The sequence below is a fragment of the Theropithecus gelada genome, chromosome 16 (genome assembly GCF_003255815.1).
Source record: "Theropithecus gelada isolate Dixy chromosome 16, Tgel_1.0, whole genome shotgun sequence".
NCBI classification, from domain to species: Eukaryota; Metazoa; Chordata; class Mammalia; order Primates; family Cercopithecidae; genus Theropithecus; species Theropithecus gelada.
In genome coordinates, this window is record NC_037684.1 from 32734577 (window position 1) to 32756257 (window position 21681).

The 21681-nt window shown below is 40.3% G+C and overlaps 1 protein-coding gene across 5 annotated transcripts in view; it reads right to left on the reverse strand.

Moving 5' to 3' along the window:
- GPATCH8 (G-patch domain containing 8) overlaps positions 1–21681 on the reverse strand; it is a 106390-nt gene that overhangs the window by 14185 nt on the left and 70524 nt on the right. For all 5 annotated transcript variants that reach the window (XM_025362044.1, XM_025362042.1, XM_025362043.1 and 2 more), the window contains one exon: positions 15191–15334. In XM_025362044.1, coding sequence (XP_025217829.1) covers positions 15191–15334 — 144 coding nt within the window. The remainder of the gene's footprint in view (positions 1–15190; positions 15335–21681) is intronic.

A 21681-nucleotide genomic window follows, 5' to 3' on the forward strand; every position in this document is an offset into this window, starting at 1 on the left:
CAAATCCATTAATTAACTAGCCAATCCACTTATTACTAGATGATTTCACCTCTCTGAGTTCCAGCTCCCTCATTAAAAAACAGGGCTACCTATCTACAGATTTACAAGATTAAATGTCAAAATAAATGTAAAGCATTTAATAAGTCACAAGTGTTCAATACTGCCTTCCCTCTGTGTGGGGCAGGGACTACAGCTTATCTTTATAATCAACCCCGCAGTATACAAAACAGCACTAAGTCTACAGAGGGCATCTGGTAAATGTCCAGTGAATAATTCAGTTCAAACATTAGATCCTTCGTTTTTCCTCAAATAAATTTTTCTACCATTTGTAGGAAAGCTTGATATAAAGTATTCTCATATCTTTATTAGGGACATATTAAAGTTATATAATATGGTCCTCCTAGCTACCACTCCAGATACCCCTTATTTCTAGACAGAATTGGGCCAAATGGCAAAAGATACTGGCCAGAAACTTCTCAGCTTCCTACCTAAAAAGTAATTTCTATAAAGGCACAAGGACCTAATCAGTCAGGTTTTCCAAAATTGCCTATTTTATTCCAAAAGGCTACCAATGTCTGGCTCATTTGTCATGGAATACCCATGTGAAATTCTGTGAAGTGTACCTATACTTTTCTCTTAAATTCTAAAGAGGAACACAACTTTAGATAATTTCTTCAGGTGAGAATAGAGCAACATGCCTGCCTATGAGAGAAGAGGCAGAGCTCACAAGACCAAACACTGCAGATATGTCATCAATCTCTTGTCAAAGTCTGAGCAAATTCCATACCATACACAAAAATTCAAGTTAGACTCCAAACTGGGACATTCTAATTTAAATGGATTTGATTATCCATTTAAGCTGACTCAAAAGCTATGAGATGTATTTATCTCTGAAAATTAAACAATACGCTTTCTGAAGAGCTGCTAATAAATTAGCTTATTTTATTGAACTACTAATGGTATTAACAAAAATTTAAGCCACATAACACATTTTTAGTTGGGAAATATCTTAATTCAAGAAAAGGAGACTGAACCCCACCGGAAATGAAAAGATATGAAGATCTTGTTTTCCTGAAAAATCAACAGCATTTTTCCACAATAGTATACATTTGCAGCACAGTACAGAATGGAAGGAACATTTCCCACAGATCCTTAATCACATGGTGGCTGGGATTTCCATTACACTTAGCAGAAGACCAGTAGAAAGGCAAGACCCTAACAAATGATCCAGTACTTGAAGTATCCATCCACATTAACTGTGGCTCTTTGGGTAAAAAACCACTCTAAATGGAAATGACATTCCAGTTCTTTTTTTTTTTTTTTTTTTTTTTTGAGACGGAGTCTCTCTCTGTGGCCCAGGCTGGAGTGCAGTGGCGCAATCTCGGCTCACTGCAAGCTCCACCTCCCGGGTTTACACCATTCTCCTGTCTCAGCCTCCCGAGCAGCTGGGACTACAGGTGCCCGCCACCTCGCCCAGCTAGTTTTTTGTACTTTTTAGTAGAGACGGGGTTTCACCGGGTTAGCCAGGATGGTCTCGATCTTCTGACCTCGTGATCCGCCCGTCTCGGCCTCCCAAAGTGCTGGGATTACAGGCTTGAGCCACCGCGCCCGGCCGACATTCCAGTTCTTAAAACACAACTTAAACAGCATTATATTGGCAGAAATATGTTTTACTGTGGACACAAAGTATTGCTCTACTATCGCTGAAAAGATTAAGCCAAAGAAATGAGAACCAGGTAAATCTGAATGTGGATTATAAATGTGCAGAAAAGGTACACCCCAACAGCCACCCACTTCTCTTTAAGTGTAGATTTCAAGAGCAGAAACATTCTGCTCTCAGTGTCTATTAAAACAAGGCAACTATGGCAATTGGGCTTTGCAGATCATCCGTAAAATGGCTCTCAAGAAATACGGCTTCCTTCTATAGTGGTTAGAACTTTTAAAATAGTCATCATTCTGTCAATAGTGAAGACCAACAATGTTCCTGCTCAATTGTGATTGAGTTGAATAAGACACATATTTCTTCACAGTGCTCTCTAACAAAAGATAATACAAGGGTTTAACAAAATCTTTTTTTGTATCTTTTAGTGCTATGCTTCTCTCTTCCATCAAAATAAAATTTGACACTAGGAGTTTATATTTGATGGAGTATACTCTACTAAGAATAATTCTGATTACTATCTTTCTCAAGTATTTAAAATTGATTATCTACATTTAAAGAATAAAACCCATTTTTCTCATGTAAAGGGATTTCAGGCATCAGAAAACAGGCAGAATTTAGGGCAGAATATTTTGTATTGCCACTAAAATCCCATGTTCTACATTTACTCAGCTCTGAAGAGAAAACTTGATTTTGTCTCTTTAGGGTCTAAAGATCCATGGCATCTTTCCCTCACCAGATAGCAACTCTGTTCTCCCAACAGGGACTGAGGCTTAGTCTTTCTTTGTAACTAACTATGCAACATACACATAGTTGTCTATGGCACAAAAGAGATGCTCAGTAAATATTTATCAAACTGGGTTGTGGCTCATGCCTGTACTCTCAACACTTTGGGAGGCTGAGGTAGAAGGATCGCTTGAGGACAGGAGTTCAAGACCAGTCTGGGCAACATAGCCAGACTGTCTCCATAAAAAAAAAATTTTTTTTTTTTGAGATGGAGTTTCACTCTTGTTGCCCAGGCTAGAGTACAATGGCACAATCTCGGCTGACCGCAACCTCGTCTCCCAGGTTCAAGCGATTCTCCTGCTTTAGCCTTCCGAGTAGCTGGAATTACAAGCATGCGCCACCACGCCCGGCTAATTTTTGTATTTTTAGTAGAGACAGGGTTTCTCCATGTTGGTCAGGCTGGTCTCAAACTCCTGACCTCAGGTGATCTGCCCACCTTGGCCTCCCAAAGTGCTGGGATTACAGCCATGAGCCACCGTGCCCGGGCAAAAAAAAAATTTTTAATTAGCTGGGTGCAGTGGTATGTGCTTGTAGTTCCAGCTATATGGGAGGCTGAGGCAGGAGGACTGCTTGAGTTCAAGGTCACAGTGAGCTATGATTGTGCCACTGTACTCCAGCCTAGGTGACAGAGCAAGAACCTTTTTGTATTTCATTTTTTTGAGACAGAGTCTCCCTCTGTTACCCAGGCTGGAGTGCAGTGGCAGAATTTTGGCTCACCACAACCTCTGTCTCCTGAGTTCAAGCGATTCTCGGGCCTCAACCTCCCGAGTCGCTGGGACTACAGGTGCATGCCACCACACCTGGCTAATTATTTATATTTTTAGTAGAGACAGAGTTTCACCATGTTGGCCAGGTTGGTCTTGAACTCCTGACCTCAAGTGATCCACCTGCCTTGGCCTCCCAAAGTGCTGGGATTACAGGCATGAGCCACCGCACCCAGCTGAACCTGTCTTAAAACAAAACAAAACAAAACGTGTTGTATCTCCACCACTATTTCTGTCTAAGGATAATCTGGCCTTCTTCAAACCTCAACTACTCCTTTTCCTCTTATGTCAATGGTCCTGCATACCAAAATCACAGCCTCTTCTCCCCACTGTTTTATTTCCCCCTCCCTCTACAAAAAAACATTAATGTCTGTCTCCTCCCCTTCCTAACTGAAGTAATCATGCTGTAGTTGTTGCTTGCGCAGGTCACCCTAATTCATGTCTCAGTGTTTAATGTTTATGGATGAGATCACCCAAGAAGATATCACCAGGTGGTAGGTAAGAGAAAAGACCAGGAGAGAATATAGAATATTTCAGTATTAAACTACCCAGCAAAAGAAGATTATAGATGAATGGTTAGGAAAAGCCACGTTACTGAACATTAGATGTAAATTCTTTCTTTTACCATATGCCTATTAGTAAGTGATGAAAATTAATTTTATTCAGTAAGAAAAAAACAAGTATTTGGTAACAGAGAAAATTAGATACTAATGCCAATTACAGATAGTGAAAAATTGAGAGAAAAATAAATAAATACAAATTATTTTTATTCTTATTTTTGAGAGAGTCTCCCTCTGTCACCCAGGCTGGAGTGCAGTGGCGTGATCTCAGTTCACTGCAACCTCTGCCTCCCACGTTCAAGTGATTCTTGTGCTTCAGCCTCTCAAGTAGCTGGGATTACAGGTGCCACCACCATGCCCGGCTAATTTTTTGTGTTGGGATTATAGGCGTGAGCCAATGTGACCGGCCTAAATTCTTTTTTTTTCTTGAGACACAGCCTCACTTTGTTGCCCAGGCTGGAGTGCAGTGGCATGATCTTGGCTCACTGCAACCTCTGCCTCCTGGGTTCAAGTGATTCTCCTGCCTCAGCCTCCTGAAAAGCTGGGACCACAGGCGCATGCCACAACATTGGGCTAACTTTTTTCTTTGGAGACGGAGTCTCGCTCTTTTGCCTGGAGTGCAGTGGTGTGATCTCAGCTCACCGTAGCCTCCGCCTCCTGGGTTCCAGCAATTATCCTGCCTCGGCCTCCTGGGTAGCTGGGATTACAAGCACGTGCCACTACGCCTGGCTAATTTTTGTATTTTTAGTAGAGATGGGGTTTTGTCACGTTGGCCAGGCTGGTCTCAAATTCCTGACTTCAAGTGATCCGCCTGCCTTGGCTTCCCAAAGTGCTGGGATTACAGGTGTAATCCCACTGTAATCCCAGGAGCCACTGCACCCGGCCAGGCCAAATAGTTGGATATCAAATTAATTTGTCATAAAATTACCATGTTTTGCTATTTTCAGGAATTCAGCAAAATGCCTTAAAAGTATGGTATATATTCTTTTTTTTTTTTTTGAGACGGAGTCTCGCTCTGTCACCCAGGGTGGAGTGCAGTGGCCGGATCTCAGCTCACTGCAAGCTCCTCCTCCCGGGTTCACGCCATTCTCCTGCCTCAGCCTCCCAAGTAGCTGGGACTACAGGCGCCCGCCACCTCACCCGGCTAGTTTTTTGTATTTTTTTTTTAGGAGAGACGGGGTTTCACCGTGTTAGCCAGGATGGTCTCGATCTCCTGACCTCGTGATCCGCCCGTCTCAGCCTCCCAAAGTGCTGGGATTACAGGCTTGAGCCACCGCGCCCGGCCTGGTATATATTCTTTAACAGCACCAAGTATGCCTGCTTTAAGGCATTTAGGTATATATACATGAACATATACATATACACGTACATATGTATATGTACTATATATTTTCATCACCACTACCACCATGAAAACTTAAGCTGGTTAATGAGATTTTAAAAATGACTTAGAGATATAATTCATATACCCTAAAATTTACCCCACACCCCTTTTTTGGAGACAGGGTTTTGCTTTGTCACAGAACTGGAGAGCAGTGGCATAATCAGAGTTCACTGCAGCCTCGACCTCCCAGGCTCAACTGATCCTTCCCACCTCAGCCTCTCAAATTGCTGGGACTACAGATGCACTCCATCATGCCTGGCTAATTTATTTTTATGTTTTGTAGAGACAGGATCTCCATATGTTGCCCAGGATAGTCTCAAACTCCTGGGATCAAGGGATCCTCCTGTCTTGGCCTCCCAAAGTGCTGGGATTACAGGCGTGAGCCACTGCTCCTGGCCCAAATTCACACATCTAAAGTGTCAAATTTAGTGGGTTTTAGTACATTCTTAGAATTGTGCAGCTATCACCACTATCTAATTTTAGAACATTTTCATTACTCCCAAAAGAAACCTCATACCCATAAGCAGTTACTCACCATTTCCTCTCTGCCTAGCCCTAGGAATCTACTAATCTGCTTTCTGTCTCTATACATTTGTTTATTCTAGACTTTTCATATAAATAATACGATATGGGGTCTTTTGTGACCAGCTTCTTTCACTTAGCATACTATTTTCAAGATTCACGCATGTTGTATATACCAATAAGTCTTTCCTTTTTATTGCTGAATAATATTCCATTGTCCAGATGTATCACATTTTATCCATTTACCAGCTGATGGACATTTGGGTTATTTCCCTTTTTGGCTATTATGAATAATGCTGCTATAAACATTTTTGTGCAAGTTCTTGTGTGGACATATGTTTACACTTCCCTTGGGTATATACTAGTAATATGGTAACTTTGTATTTAATGTTTCGAGGAAGTGTCAAAAACTTTTCCACTATCTTTTCACTATCTCATTAGCAATGTAGGAGGGCTCCAATTTCTTGATATCTTCTCCAACACTTTGATAGTGTATCATTTTTATTTTAGCCATCCTAGTGGGTATGAAATGGTATACATAAATTTTGTGGTTTTGTGGATAATGAGTTTTAAGTATACAGGTGGTTGAGTATCCTGTATTTGAAATACTTAAAACTGGAAGTGTTTTAGATCTTGGAAGCTTTTTTACATTTTAGAATATTTCATTGTATATTTACTGCTTAAGCATCCCAAATCTGAAAACCCAAAAAGCTCCAGTAAGTATTTCCTTTGAGTGTCATGTTGGCATTCAAAAACTTTTGGATTTTGGAGCATTTTGGATTTTAATTTTTTGAATTTGGGATGCTCAATCTGTATTTACATAGCTAGCACTCCAAGAACATATCTGGGGACAAAGATTTGCCCCATAGGTAAAATCTGAAGGCGGATAAGTCACAAGAGCTGCTTGGGTTCAAAGCAAATGGCACAGCAACAACCCAGTTCAGAGCTCTATTTACAGTACTGTCACTAAAGAACTTATTACTTAGGTTGCTTTAAACTTTTCAGACTACAATAGAACAAAGAGTCTAATCCCAGAATCTCTACCACAGTGCATCACTGTGATAAATTAAGTGTAAGGGGCAGAAAGGTTGAAACTGTAGAACAAAAGTAAGGCAGAATCATTTTTAGTCAACTGGGATTGAGTGCCAAGATGAAGAACAGTTAGAAATACATAACAAGAGAATGCCTGGTTTACATGGCAACATTAGGGTCCTGAAGCATCTGTTTGAGGGTTACCCCGAATCACAAAAGCAGACAGCTCCTCTAAGCAGAAGGGGATTTTTTCAACAGTTTTTGTTTTTGTTGTTTTTGAGACAGAGCCTCACTCTGTTGCCTAGGCTGGAGTATAGTGGCACTATATTGGCTCACTGCAACCTCTGCCTGCTGGGTTCAAGCAATTCTCCTGCCTCAGCCTCCAAGTAGCTAGGATTACAGGCGTGTGCCACCACTCTCGGCTAATTTTTAAAATATTTTTAGTAGAGATTGGGTTTCACCATGTTGGCCAGGCTGGTCTCGAACTCCTCACCTCACGTGATCCACCCACCTCGGCCTCCCAAAGTGCTGGGAATACAGGAGTGAGTCACCACGCCTGGCCTTCAGCAGATTTTTTCAAGGTTACCTATGTTGAGATTGCTGGGTATAAGTTTACTCCCAACATAAGCAGAGGAGGGTGAGTACATAAGACTTAACAGATGAAAAGGCATGAAACATGCTAAAGTTTTGGAAGACTGGCCAAATGACGTCAATTTTCTTATTACGCAAAACAGACCCCAAGAAAATGGTATGAATAGTGGTATAAAGTACCACTGAACCCAACATTTTCACTCTCTGCTATAGGTTATTACAATAAAACTACAACATGTTCAAGTGCTGAGATGCACTCCTTTCTTCAAACCTGTGTTGTTTCTTTCTTTTTTTTTTGAGATGGAGTCTCACTCTGTCGCCCAGGCTGGAGTGCAGTGGCCGGATCTCAGCTCACTGCAAGCTCCGCCTCCCGGGTTTACGCCATTCTCCTGCCTCAGCCTCCCAAGTAACTGGGATTATAGGCGCCTGCCACCACGCCCGGCTAGTTTTTTGTATTTTTTAGTAGAGACGGGGTTTCACCGTGTTAGCCAGGATGGTCTCGATCTCCTGACCTCGTGATCCGCCCGTCTCGGCCTCCCAAAGTGCTGGGATTACAGGCTTGAGCCACCGTGGCCGGCCCCTGTGTTGTTTCTTAAAGCATAATCTCTTAAGAGAACTATGCTGTTTAAGTAATATATGTTACCGGGTAATGAAACAGTCAACTAAGAGTAAATAATCCTGTCAAAAAGCAGTTGCAAACAGTTTAGACAAAGGTAACTAAATCATGTATTAATAGATTATATTCTGTACAAATCAGAATACAGTCACTGGTGGCTGCTAGAGGCTTCATCTGTTTTAGTTCTGCTATTTAAAGCTCAGGGAACTACTGCTTTTGTTCACAACTGAAACAGACCTTGGAATTAAATAAGACTTTAGTCCTTTTAGAAAATGTAAAAAGTATAGGAGTTTTTATACTAAAGGTATTTTAGCAGAAAGAAGAGGGAGGCTAAAAGCATCTTCCTCTGACTGAGACACTGAATCCTACAGGTAAAGGAATTTTTTTTTTTTTTTTTTTTTAGACAGGCCTTGCTCAATATATTATCCAGGCTTGAGTGCAGTGGCAGGATCTTGGCTCACGGCAATGTCCACCTCCTGGGCTCAATCAAACGATCTTCCTGAGGAAAATTCTAAATTTCTGTTCCTTGGTAATGTATGTTATTGTGTAATGAAACCATCAAGTAAGGGTAAGTAATCTTGTCAAAAAGCAGATGCAAACAGTTTAGACAAGGTCAATCCTGTCAAAAAAGCAGTTGCAAACAGTTTAGACAAAGTTAACTAAATTATGTATTAATAGATTCAGCCCCTCCAGTAGCTGGGACCACAGGCAACTGCAACCACATCCAGCTAATTTTTTGGGGGATTTTTTTATAGAGACCAGGTTTTGCCATGTTGCCCAGGCTAGTCTCGAACTTCTAGGCTCAAGTGATCTGCCCGTCTCAGTCTCCTAAAGTGCTGGGATTACAGGTATGAGCCATCACGCTTGGCCTAAAGAATTTCTGAAGATGCTTTACAGTACCAGATTTTGATAATCTGGATCAGACTACCAGAGATTGAAATCGCAAGGAAGTTGGTCCCAAGACTATTAGCAAGGAGGCAGCTTTTCAATGTGCCAGTTCCCCAGTATCAGTCAGAAGCCATGGGAAACTGTGTGGGAAGGAAGGAAAAGCATAGGCCTGAGTCACAAATTTAAATGTTTACAGGAGTTTGGCAGGTAACATAATGAGTCACACAGATTGGAGTAAGAGAAAAGATGAAGTGGAGATCACAGCTAGTTGGAGAATGAGCAAAGAGATGGCCACTGTTCAGCTTTAGTCAACTGTTATGTTGAAATGTAGGCCCAATGTTGTCTGATAATTTTAACTTTTCAAGATAAGCCAAAGCCTAAATTATGTAAAATCTAATTTTTAAAATTTGGGAATCAACTGAAATTAAAAAGGGAAAAACTAACAACGTGAAGGTCAGATAAAATATATTTGTGAGATAATTTGTGACCTCTAGCTTATGTACTAGAAGGACCTTTAGTAGCACAAACAAGAGGCTAAGATTGGAAGAAAAATCCTGAGTAGGTAACAAGGTACAAAGGAAGCAGCCAAAAAGAGAGAAAGAGAGAAAAGAAAAGAAAAAGAGGAAGGAAGAAAGGAAATAAAACTTTCTTTTTCATTACAAAAATTAGCAAGGGAGGAAGGGAGGAAGGGAGGGAGGACTGACTATAAAGGTGGTGCTGCTATTAATTTACTTTTGGGAAACAGAATATTCTTTGGAGTTTGAATTTTAGGCCTCTTGAAATGCTAAAGAAAATGATTCCACTGTCATATCCATTAGCAGACAAATTTTTTAAAAAGATATGCAAAATAAGGAGGCAAGGAGGTAGGGATAGAAAAATCTGTAGTTTCAAATTTGTCTGTAACTTATACTAAGCCAACAAAGGTAGGAGATGATCAGTGCTAATGTCTTTTTTTTTTTGAGACGGAGTCTCGCTCTGTCACCCAGGCTGGAGTGCAGTGGCATGATCTCGGCTCACTGCAACCTCCACCTCCCGGATTCAAGCAATTCTCCTGTCTCAGCCTCCCTCCCCAGTAGCTGGGACTACAGGTGCATGCTGCCACGCCCAGCTAAGTTTTGTATTTTTAGTAGAGATGGGGTTTCACTATGTTAGCCGGGATGGTCTTTATCTCCTGACCTTGTGATCCGCCAACCTCGGCCTCCCAAAGTGCTGGGATTACAGGCGTGAGCCACGGCGCCTGGCTAATCAGTGCTAATGTCTATTGAGCATTCAGGTGTATCAGAATTAACTCATATAAAAAGAAATCATACATTGGGTTTCTTCAGAAATGGAAAGGCCTACTCTTAGAGATTTCAAAATGTAGAGATTTCAAAATGTATTAACATCGATCACTTGAAAACTAGGGTTAAACTACTGAAAAGAGCCAAAATACCTAATCAGCTTCTGTATCTCTGAAGATTAAGCTGGGTCTTAATATTTTTGTGTTAATGACTCTTTATAAAATCTTGGAAAATCTGAGAAAAACCAGTGAAGAGAAAGAGGCACATAACACCCCCACATCCCGTCAGGAAACAAACAACCCAAACCTTGAATGAAGGTGACCATATAGCTCCTTTTGGAGAGATTATTTGTGCCTATTTAAGGGAAGGGTATGTTTAGGATCCTGCCTCTACTATAGTTTACTACTAACATAATACATTATTTCTCTGAAAAATATTAATGGTGAAAATCTGATAGAAGATGCAAACTAGGGATTGCTAATACAGGGTTGAAAGTACTTACCTATTATCTCAGATTCATAATAATCCTGTGTGCCTTCCTGGAAGACAAGACAGGGTGTCTTTATGATTTTAGAGCATGAATTTGGAAAAATGGTAGGTCCATTTGTATGTTAAGTTCATGTCCATCAAAGAGGAATGAAAAATATGTCCTTCCTCCTGTAAGGGGTTATTTGGCTGTGTTGTACCAAGGTCAATTAAAGATTCCTTAGAAATTCTTTTTTTTAAATTCTCTGAGACAGGGTCTTGCTCTGTCACCCAGGCTAGGGTATAGTGGCATGATCACAGCTCACTGCAGCCTCAAACTCCTGGGCTCAAGTGACCCTCCTGCCTCAGCCTCACAAGTAGCTGGGACTTACACTACATGTGCGTGTCACCACATCAGGGTATTTAAATTTTTTTTTTTTTTTTTTTTTTTTTAAGAGACACAGAGTCTTGCTCTGTCACCCAGGCTGGTGTGCAGTGACACAATCATAGCTCACTGCAGCCTTGAACTCCTGGCCTCAAGAGATCTTCCTGTCTCAGCCTCAGCTGGGATTACAGGCATCAGCCACTGCACCCAGTGGGTTCATCAGACATTCCAAGTTCAGGGAAGAGACGAATTATGAAAAATTTAGTGCTGTGCTTCTTTTGTTTATGTATTTATAGCATTCTGTTTTGAGATCCTACTGTTTGTATTACAACAGCAGTATGAAGAAAGGTGAAAAAGCCTACCTTTCAAGCAAATGAAGAACATTTCACCAAAACACAAAACAAAAACCAAACTTGTACTACATGGTTTTTTTTAATACATAAGATGAGCTTTTGATTAAGATGAAGAAATAAACTCACATGCATTCATTCATCATACCAGCTAAAGATTTTTCCTAGACCAGGGTTCATAGATATATATTCTGTATTAGTGAATAGGCAGTCCATGAGTTCTCCATGGGTAACCCCTAATTTTGTATTTTTATTTTGATGATACTCTAAAAAAGAGTAATAAGTGAATATTCTGGATCATCTAGATGAGCACTTTATAAATGTTTACAATGTAACTGGGGACGTAAAATGACAGCAATTTATTTGTACTAAGGTTAAATGATACTACAATATCATATATATACACAAAAGTTTTTAATTAATTCTGATGGAACAGGGTTTTCAACCGCAGCACTATTAACTGCCATTTTGCCTCTTTGTTTCAAGGGTCTTTCCTGTGCATTGTAAGATGTTACCAGCATCGCTGGCCTCTACCTACTAGATGCCAGTAGTATCACACCCTTATTGGGACAACCAAAAATGTACAGAGACTTTGCCAAGTGCCTCCAGAGTCACAAAATCTCCCTAGTTTGAGAGCGAATGCAATAGACAAAAGTGGTGGGAGAGCTGAGGTAACACAAGGTGTGCAGGAGAATAAACATGTCAAATTCAAATGAACCAAACATGTAACAATTTCTACTACATTCAGGTTGAGGACAGTGTCACTAAAACATTATCATATATCACATTAATGTTGTCAATGTAAATTTTATTACATTGTAAATCTGTTTTGCTTTAGTTTTTTTCCCTTAAAAGGCAAGTTTATACGTTATTCAAATTTGAATTATACTTTTTCCTGGTTTACTTTTTTCTTTATTTTTGAGATGGAGTCTTGCTCTGTCACTTAGGCTGGAGTGCAGTGGCGCCATCTTGGCTCACTACAGTCTCCGCCTCCCGGACTCAACCAATCCTCCTGCCTCGAGTAGCTGGGACTACAGGCACATGCCACCACACCTGGCTAATTTTTTTGTATCTTTAGTAGAGATGGGGTTTCACCAAGTTGGACAGGCTGGTTTTGAACTCCTGACCTCAACTGATCTGGCCGCCTTGGACTTCCAAAGTGCTGGGATTATAGTGCATGAGCCACCACTCCTGGCCTATTTTTTTCTAGTTAAAACTTTCTTTTTCATTACAAAAATTAGCCAGGCATGGTGGCGCATGCCTGTAATTCCAGCTTCGCGGGGGACTGAGACAGGAGAATCACTTGAACCTGGGAGGCAGAGGTTGCAGTGAGCCGAGATCGCGCCATTGCACTACAGCCTGGGCAACAAGAGTGAAACTCCATCTCAAGAAAAACAAACAAAAAAACCCCTCCTTTTTCTCTTTTTTTGAGACAGAGTCTCGCTCTGTCACCCAGGCTGGAGAGCAGTGGCACGATCTCGGCTCACTGTAACCTCTGCCTCCCGGGTTCAAGTGATTCTCTTGCCTCAGCCTCCTGAGTAGCTGGGATTACAGGTGCCCGCCAAGATGCCCTGCTAAGTTTTTTGTATTTTCAGTGGAGACAGGGTTTCGCCATGTTGGCCAGGCTCGTCTTGAACTCCTGACCTCAGGTGAACTCCACCTCAGCTTCCCAAAGTGCTGGGATTACAGGTGCGAGCCACCGCACCTGGCCTTTTTTCTAGTTAAAATAGTGTGTATCCTTTCTTTCTTTCTTTTTTTTTTTTTTGAGACAGGGTCCTGCTCTGTCACCCAGGCTGGAGTGCAGTGGCATGATCTTGCTTCACCGCAAAATCCGCCTCCCAGGTTCAGGCAATTCTCGTGCCTCGAACCCCGAAGTAGCTAGGATTACAGGCGTGTACCACCATGTCCGGCTAATTTTTGTAGTTTTAGTAGAGACAGGGTTTTGCTATGTTGGTCAGGCTGGTCTCGAACTGGCCTCATGTGATTCTGTCCACCTCGGCCTCCCAAAGTGCTGGGATTATAGGCGTGAGCCACTGCACCTGGCCTAACCTTTCTAAATGTCCTTTTTCTGCCTAAAGTATCTTTTCTGTTAATATATCACAGATATTTCTTGACTGAAAAAATTCTCAAGAGCCCCAAAACTTGGGTATATACTTAGATACTAAATGTCTTAATTAAATAAAAATAAATTGAAAGAGTTTTTTATTTATTTTGTTTTTTTTGAGACAAGGTCTTGCTCTGTTGCCCAGTGTGAAGTTCAGTGGCATCATCATGGCTCATTGCAACTTCAAACTCTTGGGCTCAAGCCATTCTAACACCTCAGCCTCCGGAGTAGCTGGGATCACAGACATGTGCCACCACACCCAGCTAATTACATTTTTTGTAATTAGCTTAGATTGGGGGGCGGGTCTTGTACATTACTCAGGGTGGTCTCGAACTCCTGGGCTCAAGTGATCCTCCTGCCCTGGCTTTGCAAAGTGCTGCGATTAGAGGTGTGAACAGCCATGCCTGGCCTGAAATTTTTAAATTATAAATAGATTGAAAAACTGGAAAAGGTCCTGGATAGAAGTATTCACTGTTGCATTTTTCTTTCCTGAAAAATGAGTCTTTGAAAGAGTAAAAAAGTAACTGCCAGTATAGCTTGTCTATATATATATATGCTCTATAAATTTCTCTTCTTCCAATCAAGCAAAGTTGACAATATATTAAGAGAACATTCACGGCCGGGAGCAGTGGCTCACACCTGTAATCCCACTGCATTCCAGCATGGGCGAAAGAGCAAAACTCCGGCTCAAAAAAAAAAAAAAGAATGTCCACAGGTGTGTAGTAAGTTGAAAAGCTGTCTTGAATATAAGTCCATTAGTGTAGAAGAATCTTAAATTGGTTAGGTATGGCTAAATGTAGGAGACTGTTCCAAAAAAATATAATACCACAACCAGCTTACAATTTCTCCCTGTTCTAGAAGAATAAGACTTGGTCAAAGATTGCCTTTTACCTGTGCACTGAAATCTTTTGGTTGGCTGGAAGATGAAAGTTAAAAAAATCTTAGTTCAACAAGTCCAGCTTAAGAGATATCATTCCAGTGTTCATACATTTACAAGTTTAACAAATACAACTATTGTACCCCTCAAAGACCTAGTAAGTTATGTTAAAGTCACCCAAGATCAAACGGCTTGAAATTCTTTAATAAGCCAGAACTGTCCTATAGGTGTAACAATTTATTTTCCCTTTCTAAACTCTCCCAGGGTTTTGCCTTCTTCTGTATACCAGTAACTAGTTAAGTACAATTTTCTCTTCTAAAATGATGAGGTGGCAGCCGGGGGGCGAAGACTGCAAAGAAAGTGTAATTCATTTATCAGCTCTTCAACATGCAGCATCAGAGTTTTTTGTTAAAGTTAAGAGAGCATCTAATTTTATTTTCCTTCTCAAAATTTATCTAACTTCCAAGGTATACTGAATAACAAAATGACTTAATAATAGAAAACAGTAGCCAATAAACATGAACTCTAATGTAGGGAAGTTGAAAATAACACAGTCTGCTGAATAACTCTTCAAAGTTTAACACGTTAGGAAAAGAGAAGAAATGGAAACAAAGCTCCCAGTGACCCTCGGCTGAATTACAAAATTAAATAAAAACTTAGAAATTAATAAAAGGCAAAAACATTATGTAAGATTTACAAAACACAATTCGTCAAATAGTGTATATGTGGGAGTGGTGGGCTGGAGGGGGTGTCTATGCCAGGATTTCTGCCACTGAAAAAATAAAGTGTGGTGGACGACTGCACATAAAGATTGGCAGACACAAGAAATTACAGACACCAAGTTTTTGGGGGTATACTCATAAAACTCAATTGTTGTAACAATAGATAGGTACCTTCTTCTCTGTTTGCAAGTAACTGCAACTCACCTGCTTGTGTGCATGATCATAGGAGTTGATATGGTTATCGAATTCCTGATGTTTCTGATATTGCTTATCACAGAGTTCACAGTAAAAGTTGGCTCTGAGGTCTTCCAAGGCTTTGGCAATTGCCTTCTCTTTGTCAACATAATCCTGCAAGAACCATGAAATACAAACAAAAAATGAACTTGATAAAACTTTAAGTGAATGTTATAAAGAAAACAGTCATCTGAGAAGACAAAAAAGAGCTTTTCATAATATTTAGTGGTACCAGTAAAAGCTGGATGAAACACAAGTGGTACTTTGGTGGGTAATTCGTGTGTCATTGTACTAACAATTGTCTTCAAATAAACAAATGTTTAAAAGGACTAATGATGCTCAACTGATAAGTATAATGCAAATATTCCAAAACTCCCAAAAAGTCTGAAATCTGAAATACCTTTGGTCTCAAGCATTTTGGATAAGGGATACAAAACCTGTATTAATATTCTAGTTTTCAGACACTAAGGCAAAAAGCATTACCTGAGTCTGTAGCCAATGATGGAGTTAAATATTCTATGGTCATTCTACATATAAGCTGCACTGCTTGGAAAGCCAACCCACAGATATGTGTTATCTGCTGGTCTTAGCGAGATTTAAAACTGTGGGACTCTTACATGTGAGAGGAGCTTGGAGAAAAACAACAACAACAAAAAACTGTGTGACTGACTAAAAGGCAATCCAATTTGCCTCATCAGTTTCATTTAAAAACTAGACATCAAAAGACATCTCAAAAAGAAAAACAGAGAAAAAAATTAAAAGATACCTCAAAGCAAGTTGAGTATATTCATTTGCTAATGTCGCACAGAAGGATGAGAAAGGGAGAGGAATGCTAAGTGACTACTTGCTTGACTTTTAGAGCAGGGTAGATGCGTTACTTTCAGAATGAGCAACTCCTTCTAGCAGATTGACCTAAAAAAGATAAGTCTTATCTCAAAGACTGTATCTACAGTTTCAAAGCAGCTCTATCATCTCCCACAAGAGCTACTTAATCAGTAAGCAAGAAAAGGTTGTATTTTCTGGAGTGGCAGTACTGAACTAATTTGGATAGACTTATTAAAACTGCAAAGTGAGTATGTATAGCACATTGTTATTTTTGCCCTATCTAATCCTTCACATTAATTTTCTTTGAGAGTTCCGGACAGTTTCATGTTGTCTGGCTGTTAAACAACTTGTGGCTTTTCTGCCAGGCTGGAGTGCAGTGCAGTTCATGGCTCACTGCAGTCTCCACCTACTGGGCTCAAGCAATCTTCCCACCTCAGCCTCCCAAGTATCTAGGCGTTTACCAGCAAACCCAGCTAACTTTTGTATTTTTTGTAGAGATGAGGTCTCACTATGCTGTCAAAGCTGGTCACGAACTCCTGGGCTCAAGAGATCCTCCCACCTTGGCTTCCCAAAGGGCTGACATTACAGGTGTCAGCCACCACACGTGGCTGCAACTTTAAGCAACAAAACTAGAGTTCCTGGTATGAATGTAGCAGTATAAGAAAACAGCTTTGATTTTCTTCTTGGGTATCATAAAAACAAAATTATGATTTTAAAAAACCCAACCAACAGCATTCAGAAGAACTGGGCAATAGGTATGATCTGGAGAATGAAAAACATGCAGAAGGAAAGTTAAGCTCTTTATAGAATCCAAATGAGGGAAATGTAGTAGAAGCCACATAAGGCAAAGTTAAGCAATATCAAAAAAGCCAAAGGTGGCAATTTCGGAAAATAGTAAAACATATATCCTGTACATAAAAGGATCCTCTGAAGTGAATATACCTACATCTCTTGCACTCATCAAGAATTTCTGAGATCTGCGAAGAACAAAGGGATGAACTTGGGTTAGCGGGGATGTGGAAACATGCAGTACAAAGAATGCACATAGAGAAAAGCAAAAAGTTCTGCCCAATTGTGGCAGATCTAAGAAAAGGCTGAGGCCGGGTGCGGTGGCTCACGCCTGTAATCCCAGCACTTTGGGAGGCTGAGGCAGGTAGATGGCTTGAGCTCAGGAGTTCAAGACTAGCCTGGGCAACATAGTGAAACCCCGGCTCTATCAAAAATACAAAATATTAGCCGAGCATGGTGTCATTTGCCTTTGGTCCCAGCTACTTGAAAGGCTGAGGAGGGAGGATCACTTGAGCCTGGGAAGTGGAGGTTGCAGTCAGCCAAGATTGCGCCACTTCACTCCAACCTAGGTGACAGAGTGAGAACTTGTCTCAAAAAAAAAAAAAAAAAAAAAAAAAAAGGCTATCAACACATGATCACTAAAGGAAGATCCACTCAACTACACAGGACAAGAAAGTGTGACAATGAAAATGGTCTCAGAACAGTCAGTGACAATCAATAGTGTAGTAAAGTTATTGAATCTTAAAGACAGACTCCTTTCAGCAGCTATGCAAAAACAATCAAGGAGGGGAAGATCAGGCCAGCCTTTGATCTCTTCAACAACACACACACACACACACACACACACACACACACACACACACACACACTCTCTCTCTCTCTCTCTCACACTCACACTCTCTCTCTCAATTCCAGAAGACAGTGGTACAAAAATACTACAAGATATCTAAGGAAATAATTAACTTAGGATTTTATATGTATCTTTCAAATACAGGGGATACACACATGTATATATAGTTATATGTATGTGTACATATATACACACATACACATAAGTTGATAATTATAAGTTGTAATTGCCTAAATTAATATTACTATTCTTATTTTTTTGAGACAGCGTCTTGCTCTATTGGCCAGACTGGAATGCAATTATAGTTCACAGGAGCTTCGATCTCCTGGGCTCAATTAATCCTCCCACTTTGGCCTTCTGAGTTGCTAGGACCATACGGGCATGCCACCATGCCTGGCTAATATTTGTATTTTTCGTAGAGACAAGGTTTCATCATGGTGCCCAGGCTGGATGTAAATTATTTTTATAGGCTTATGTTTATATAAAATATATATGTATATAAATAATTCAAGAAATACTGTTTGCACAACTACGTTTAAATAAGTTAATAAGGTACAAACTTCAGAAATAATAGGAAAAAACTCAGCAAAAGAACTGGCAGATTGCTTCAAAACCATTTACTCCTATAACTAAGGTTAAAAGAAATAGGGCTACTAAAGTATAGACATATAACTATAGCATATACATATAACTATGTATGTTATATGCTGTCAGAAAATAGAAATGATATGAATAATAAAAAACAGGGTGGGCAAGCAGAAGCAAATAGGAATTTGAGTTTGCTTACTGCTGCAAACTCAAGAGAAGTTAAAAGAACTTTACAAAACATGAAAATTATCAAGTAATAGAAGTATTGTACATAAGTACATAATATATTATATTAAATGGTATGAAGTCACATACTAAGAATGGCCATTTTACTTATTAACATTATATGATAGAGTTTTTAAAATGGAAGAGGAAAGAAGAGAAAACAAGCTAGTTTTTTATTGCTTACAGTATGAAAATAATGGACGCTCAAACATGGATAATTTTATTAAGTTATAAAGGTAACTAGAACAACAAATATAATCCATCCTATATCCATCCATCCATCCATCCATCCATCCATTTATTTCCCACTTTGAGACCACATAATAACTTAAAAAATAAAATAGGCCGGGCGTGGTAGCTCATGTCTGTAATTCCAGCACCTTGGGAGGACAAGGCAGGCAGATCGCCTGAGCTCAAGAGTTTGAAACCAGCCTGGGCAACATGGCGAAACCTCATCTTTATCAAAAATACAAAAAATTAGCTAGGCGTGGTGGTGTAGGCCTGTAGTCCCATTTACTTGGAAGGCTGAGGAAGTCCTTCAAAAAGTACTCGTAGGCTGGGCACGGTGGCTCACTCCTGTAATCCCAGCACTTTGGGAGGCCAAGGCGGGTGGATCACCTGAGGTCAGGAGTTTGGGACCAGCCTAACCAATGTGATGAAACCCTGTCTCTACTAAAAATACAAAAATCAGCCAGGCATTGTGGTGGGCACCTGTAATCCCAGCTACTCGGGAGGTTGAGGCACGAGAATCACTTGAACCTGGGTGGTGGAGGCTGCAATGAGCTGAGTTCGTGCCATTGCACTCTGGCCTGGGCGACACAGCGAGACTCCATCTCAATTGAAAAAAAAAAAAAAGTACTTGTACTTGTAGAGGCCAGGCATAGTGGCTCACACCTGTAATCCCAGCACTTTGGGAGGTTGACGTGGGTGGACAGCTTGAGCCTAGGAGTTCAAAACCAGCCTGGGCAACATAATGAAACTCTGTCTTTAAAAAATATATAAAAATTAGCTGGGTGTGGTGGCATACACCTGTAGCCCCAGCTGCTTGGGAGGCGGAGGTGGGAGGATCGCTTGAGTCCAGGAGGTCGAGGCTGAAGTAAGCTGTGATCATTGCCACTGCACTCCTAGGTGACACAGTGAGATCCTGTCTCAAATAAACAATACTCACATAATATTTACACAGACAAAAAGTCCATTATAGGCTACAGAAGAAACTATAATTAAAAAGTCAGAAATGAAGAAGTAATACGCACAACATATAAACACAGTATAATACAGCTAAGAATTAACAAAAAAATTTAAAAGACCCTTCCATGAATCTGAAACTGCAGAATTTTAAGGGAAAAAAGGATAATGACAACATTATATAGAGAGTAAAGTATATTGCTTTAAGAAGTTAAGCCGATGTGTATTCCCTGAACACAGGTTTAACCCCTTACAGCAATGGAAACAAAATAAATAAAAGTCACACTCTGGAGAAACTCTCGTATATACATACACATATACAAGAAAACATTATTCCACTTATATAAAGTTAAAAAACATGTAAAACTAGGCCAGGCGGTGGCTGATGCCTATAATCCCAGCACTCTGGAAGGCCAAGGCGGGTGGATCACCTGAGGTCAGGAGTTTGATACCAGTCTGGCCGACATGGTGAAACCCCGTGTCTACTAAAAATACGGGAAAACAAACAAACAAACAAAAAAACCCAGCTGGGCATGGTGTCACACGTCTGTAATCCCAGCTACTTGGGAGGCTGAGGCACAAGAATTGCTTGAACTCAGGAGGTGAAGGCTGCAGTGAGCTGAGATCGTGCCAGTGCACCCCAGCCTGAGCAACAGAGTAAGACTCTGTCTTAAAAAAAAAAAAAATTAGCTGGACGTGGGGGCGCATGCCTGTAATCCCAACTACTTGGGTGGCTGAGGCATGAGAATTGCTTGAACCCGGGAGGCAGAGGTTGCAGTGAGCCGTTGTGCCACTACACTCCAGCCTGGGCGACAGAGCAAGACTGTCTCAAAACCAACCAACCAACCAACCCACCCATCCACTACATAAAACTAAGCAATACATGTTTAGGATACAAAACACATTAAAAAACCATTTTTAAATGCAAGGGAAAATAGAAGAGGAACACTTCCTAATTTATTCTGAGTGTTACTCTGATACAAAGACATTACAAGAAAACTACAGACTAATATCTTTTCTGTGTACAGATGCAAAAATGCTCAACAAAATGCTATCAAACCAAATTCAACAGCATATTAAAAGGCGAAGTGGGATTTATCCCAGGAACTCAATGTTGGTTCAACATACAAAAATCAATCAATGTAATACACCATTACAACGTAATACACCATTATTAATAACAGAATATAAAAGGAAAAAACCCACAAGATTATCTCAATAGATGCAAAATAAGCATTTGACAAAATCCAACATGCTCTTTCATGGTAAAAACACTAAACAAAGTAGGAATTTCTAGAAACGAAGAATTTCCTCAACCTGATAAAAACAAAAAACCCCCAGCTAACATCATAATGGTGAAAGACTGAAAGCTTCTCTATTAAGATCAGAAAGAAGACAGGAATGTTCACTCTTGCATTTCTTTTTTTGAGATGCAGTCTCACTCTGCCTGTCGCCCAGGCTGGAATGCAGTGGTGTGATCTCGGCTCACTGCAACCTCCGCCTCCTGGGTTCAAGTGATTCTCCTGCCTCAGCCTGCTGAGTAGCTTGCATTACAGGTGCGTGACACCACGCCCACCTTCAACTAATATTTATTGAGTACTTATGTGCCACACACTGTGCTGGCTGCAGGATATATATTGGCAGACAAACAGACATACTCTCTCCTCAATGCCCTTTCTGACTAGTACAGTAAGCAGAATATAAATTACTGAATAAAAATTTATAATTACAAATTGTAAGAGAGGTTGTTGCAAGAGAATAAGGCAGAGTGGTTAATTATTTAAATGAGTTGATTAGCGAAGGTCTATAATGAGGTAATATTTAAGCTAAAACCCAAAGGATAAAATTTAACCAAGTGAAAGATGATGAAACATGGTGTCATGACCATTCTTGTGCCTAGAGAAAGAATGTAGCCAGAAGAAGAGGGCCCAGGTCTGAAGCTGAGGAACTCCAGTATCTGAAGTTCAGGCAGAATAAACAGCAGCCAACAAAGGAATCT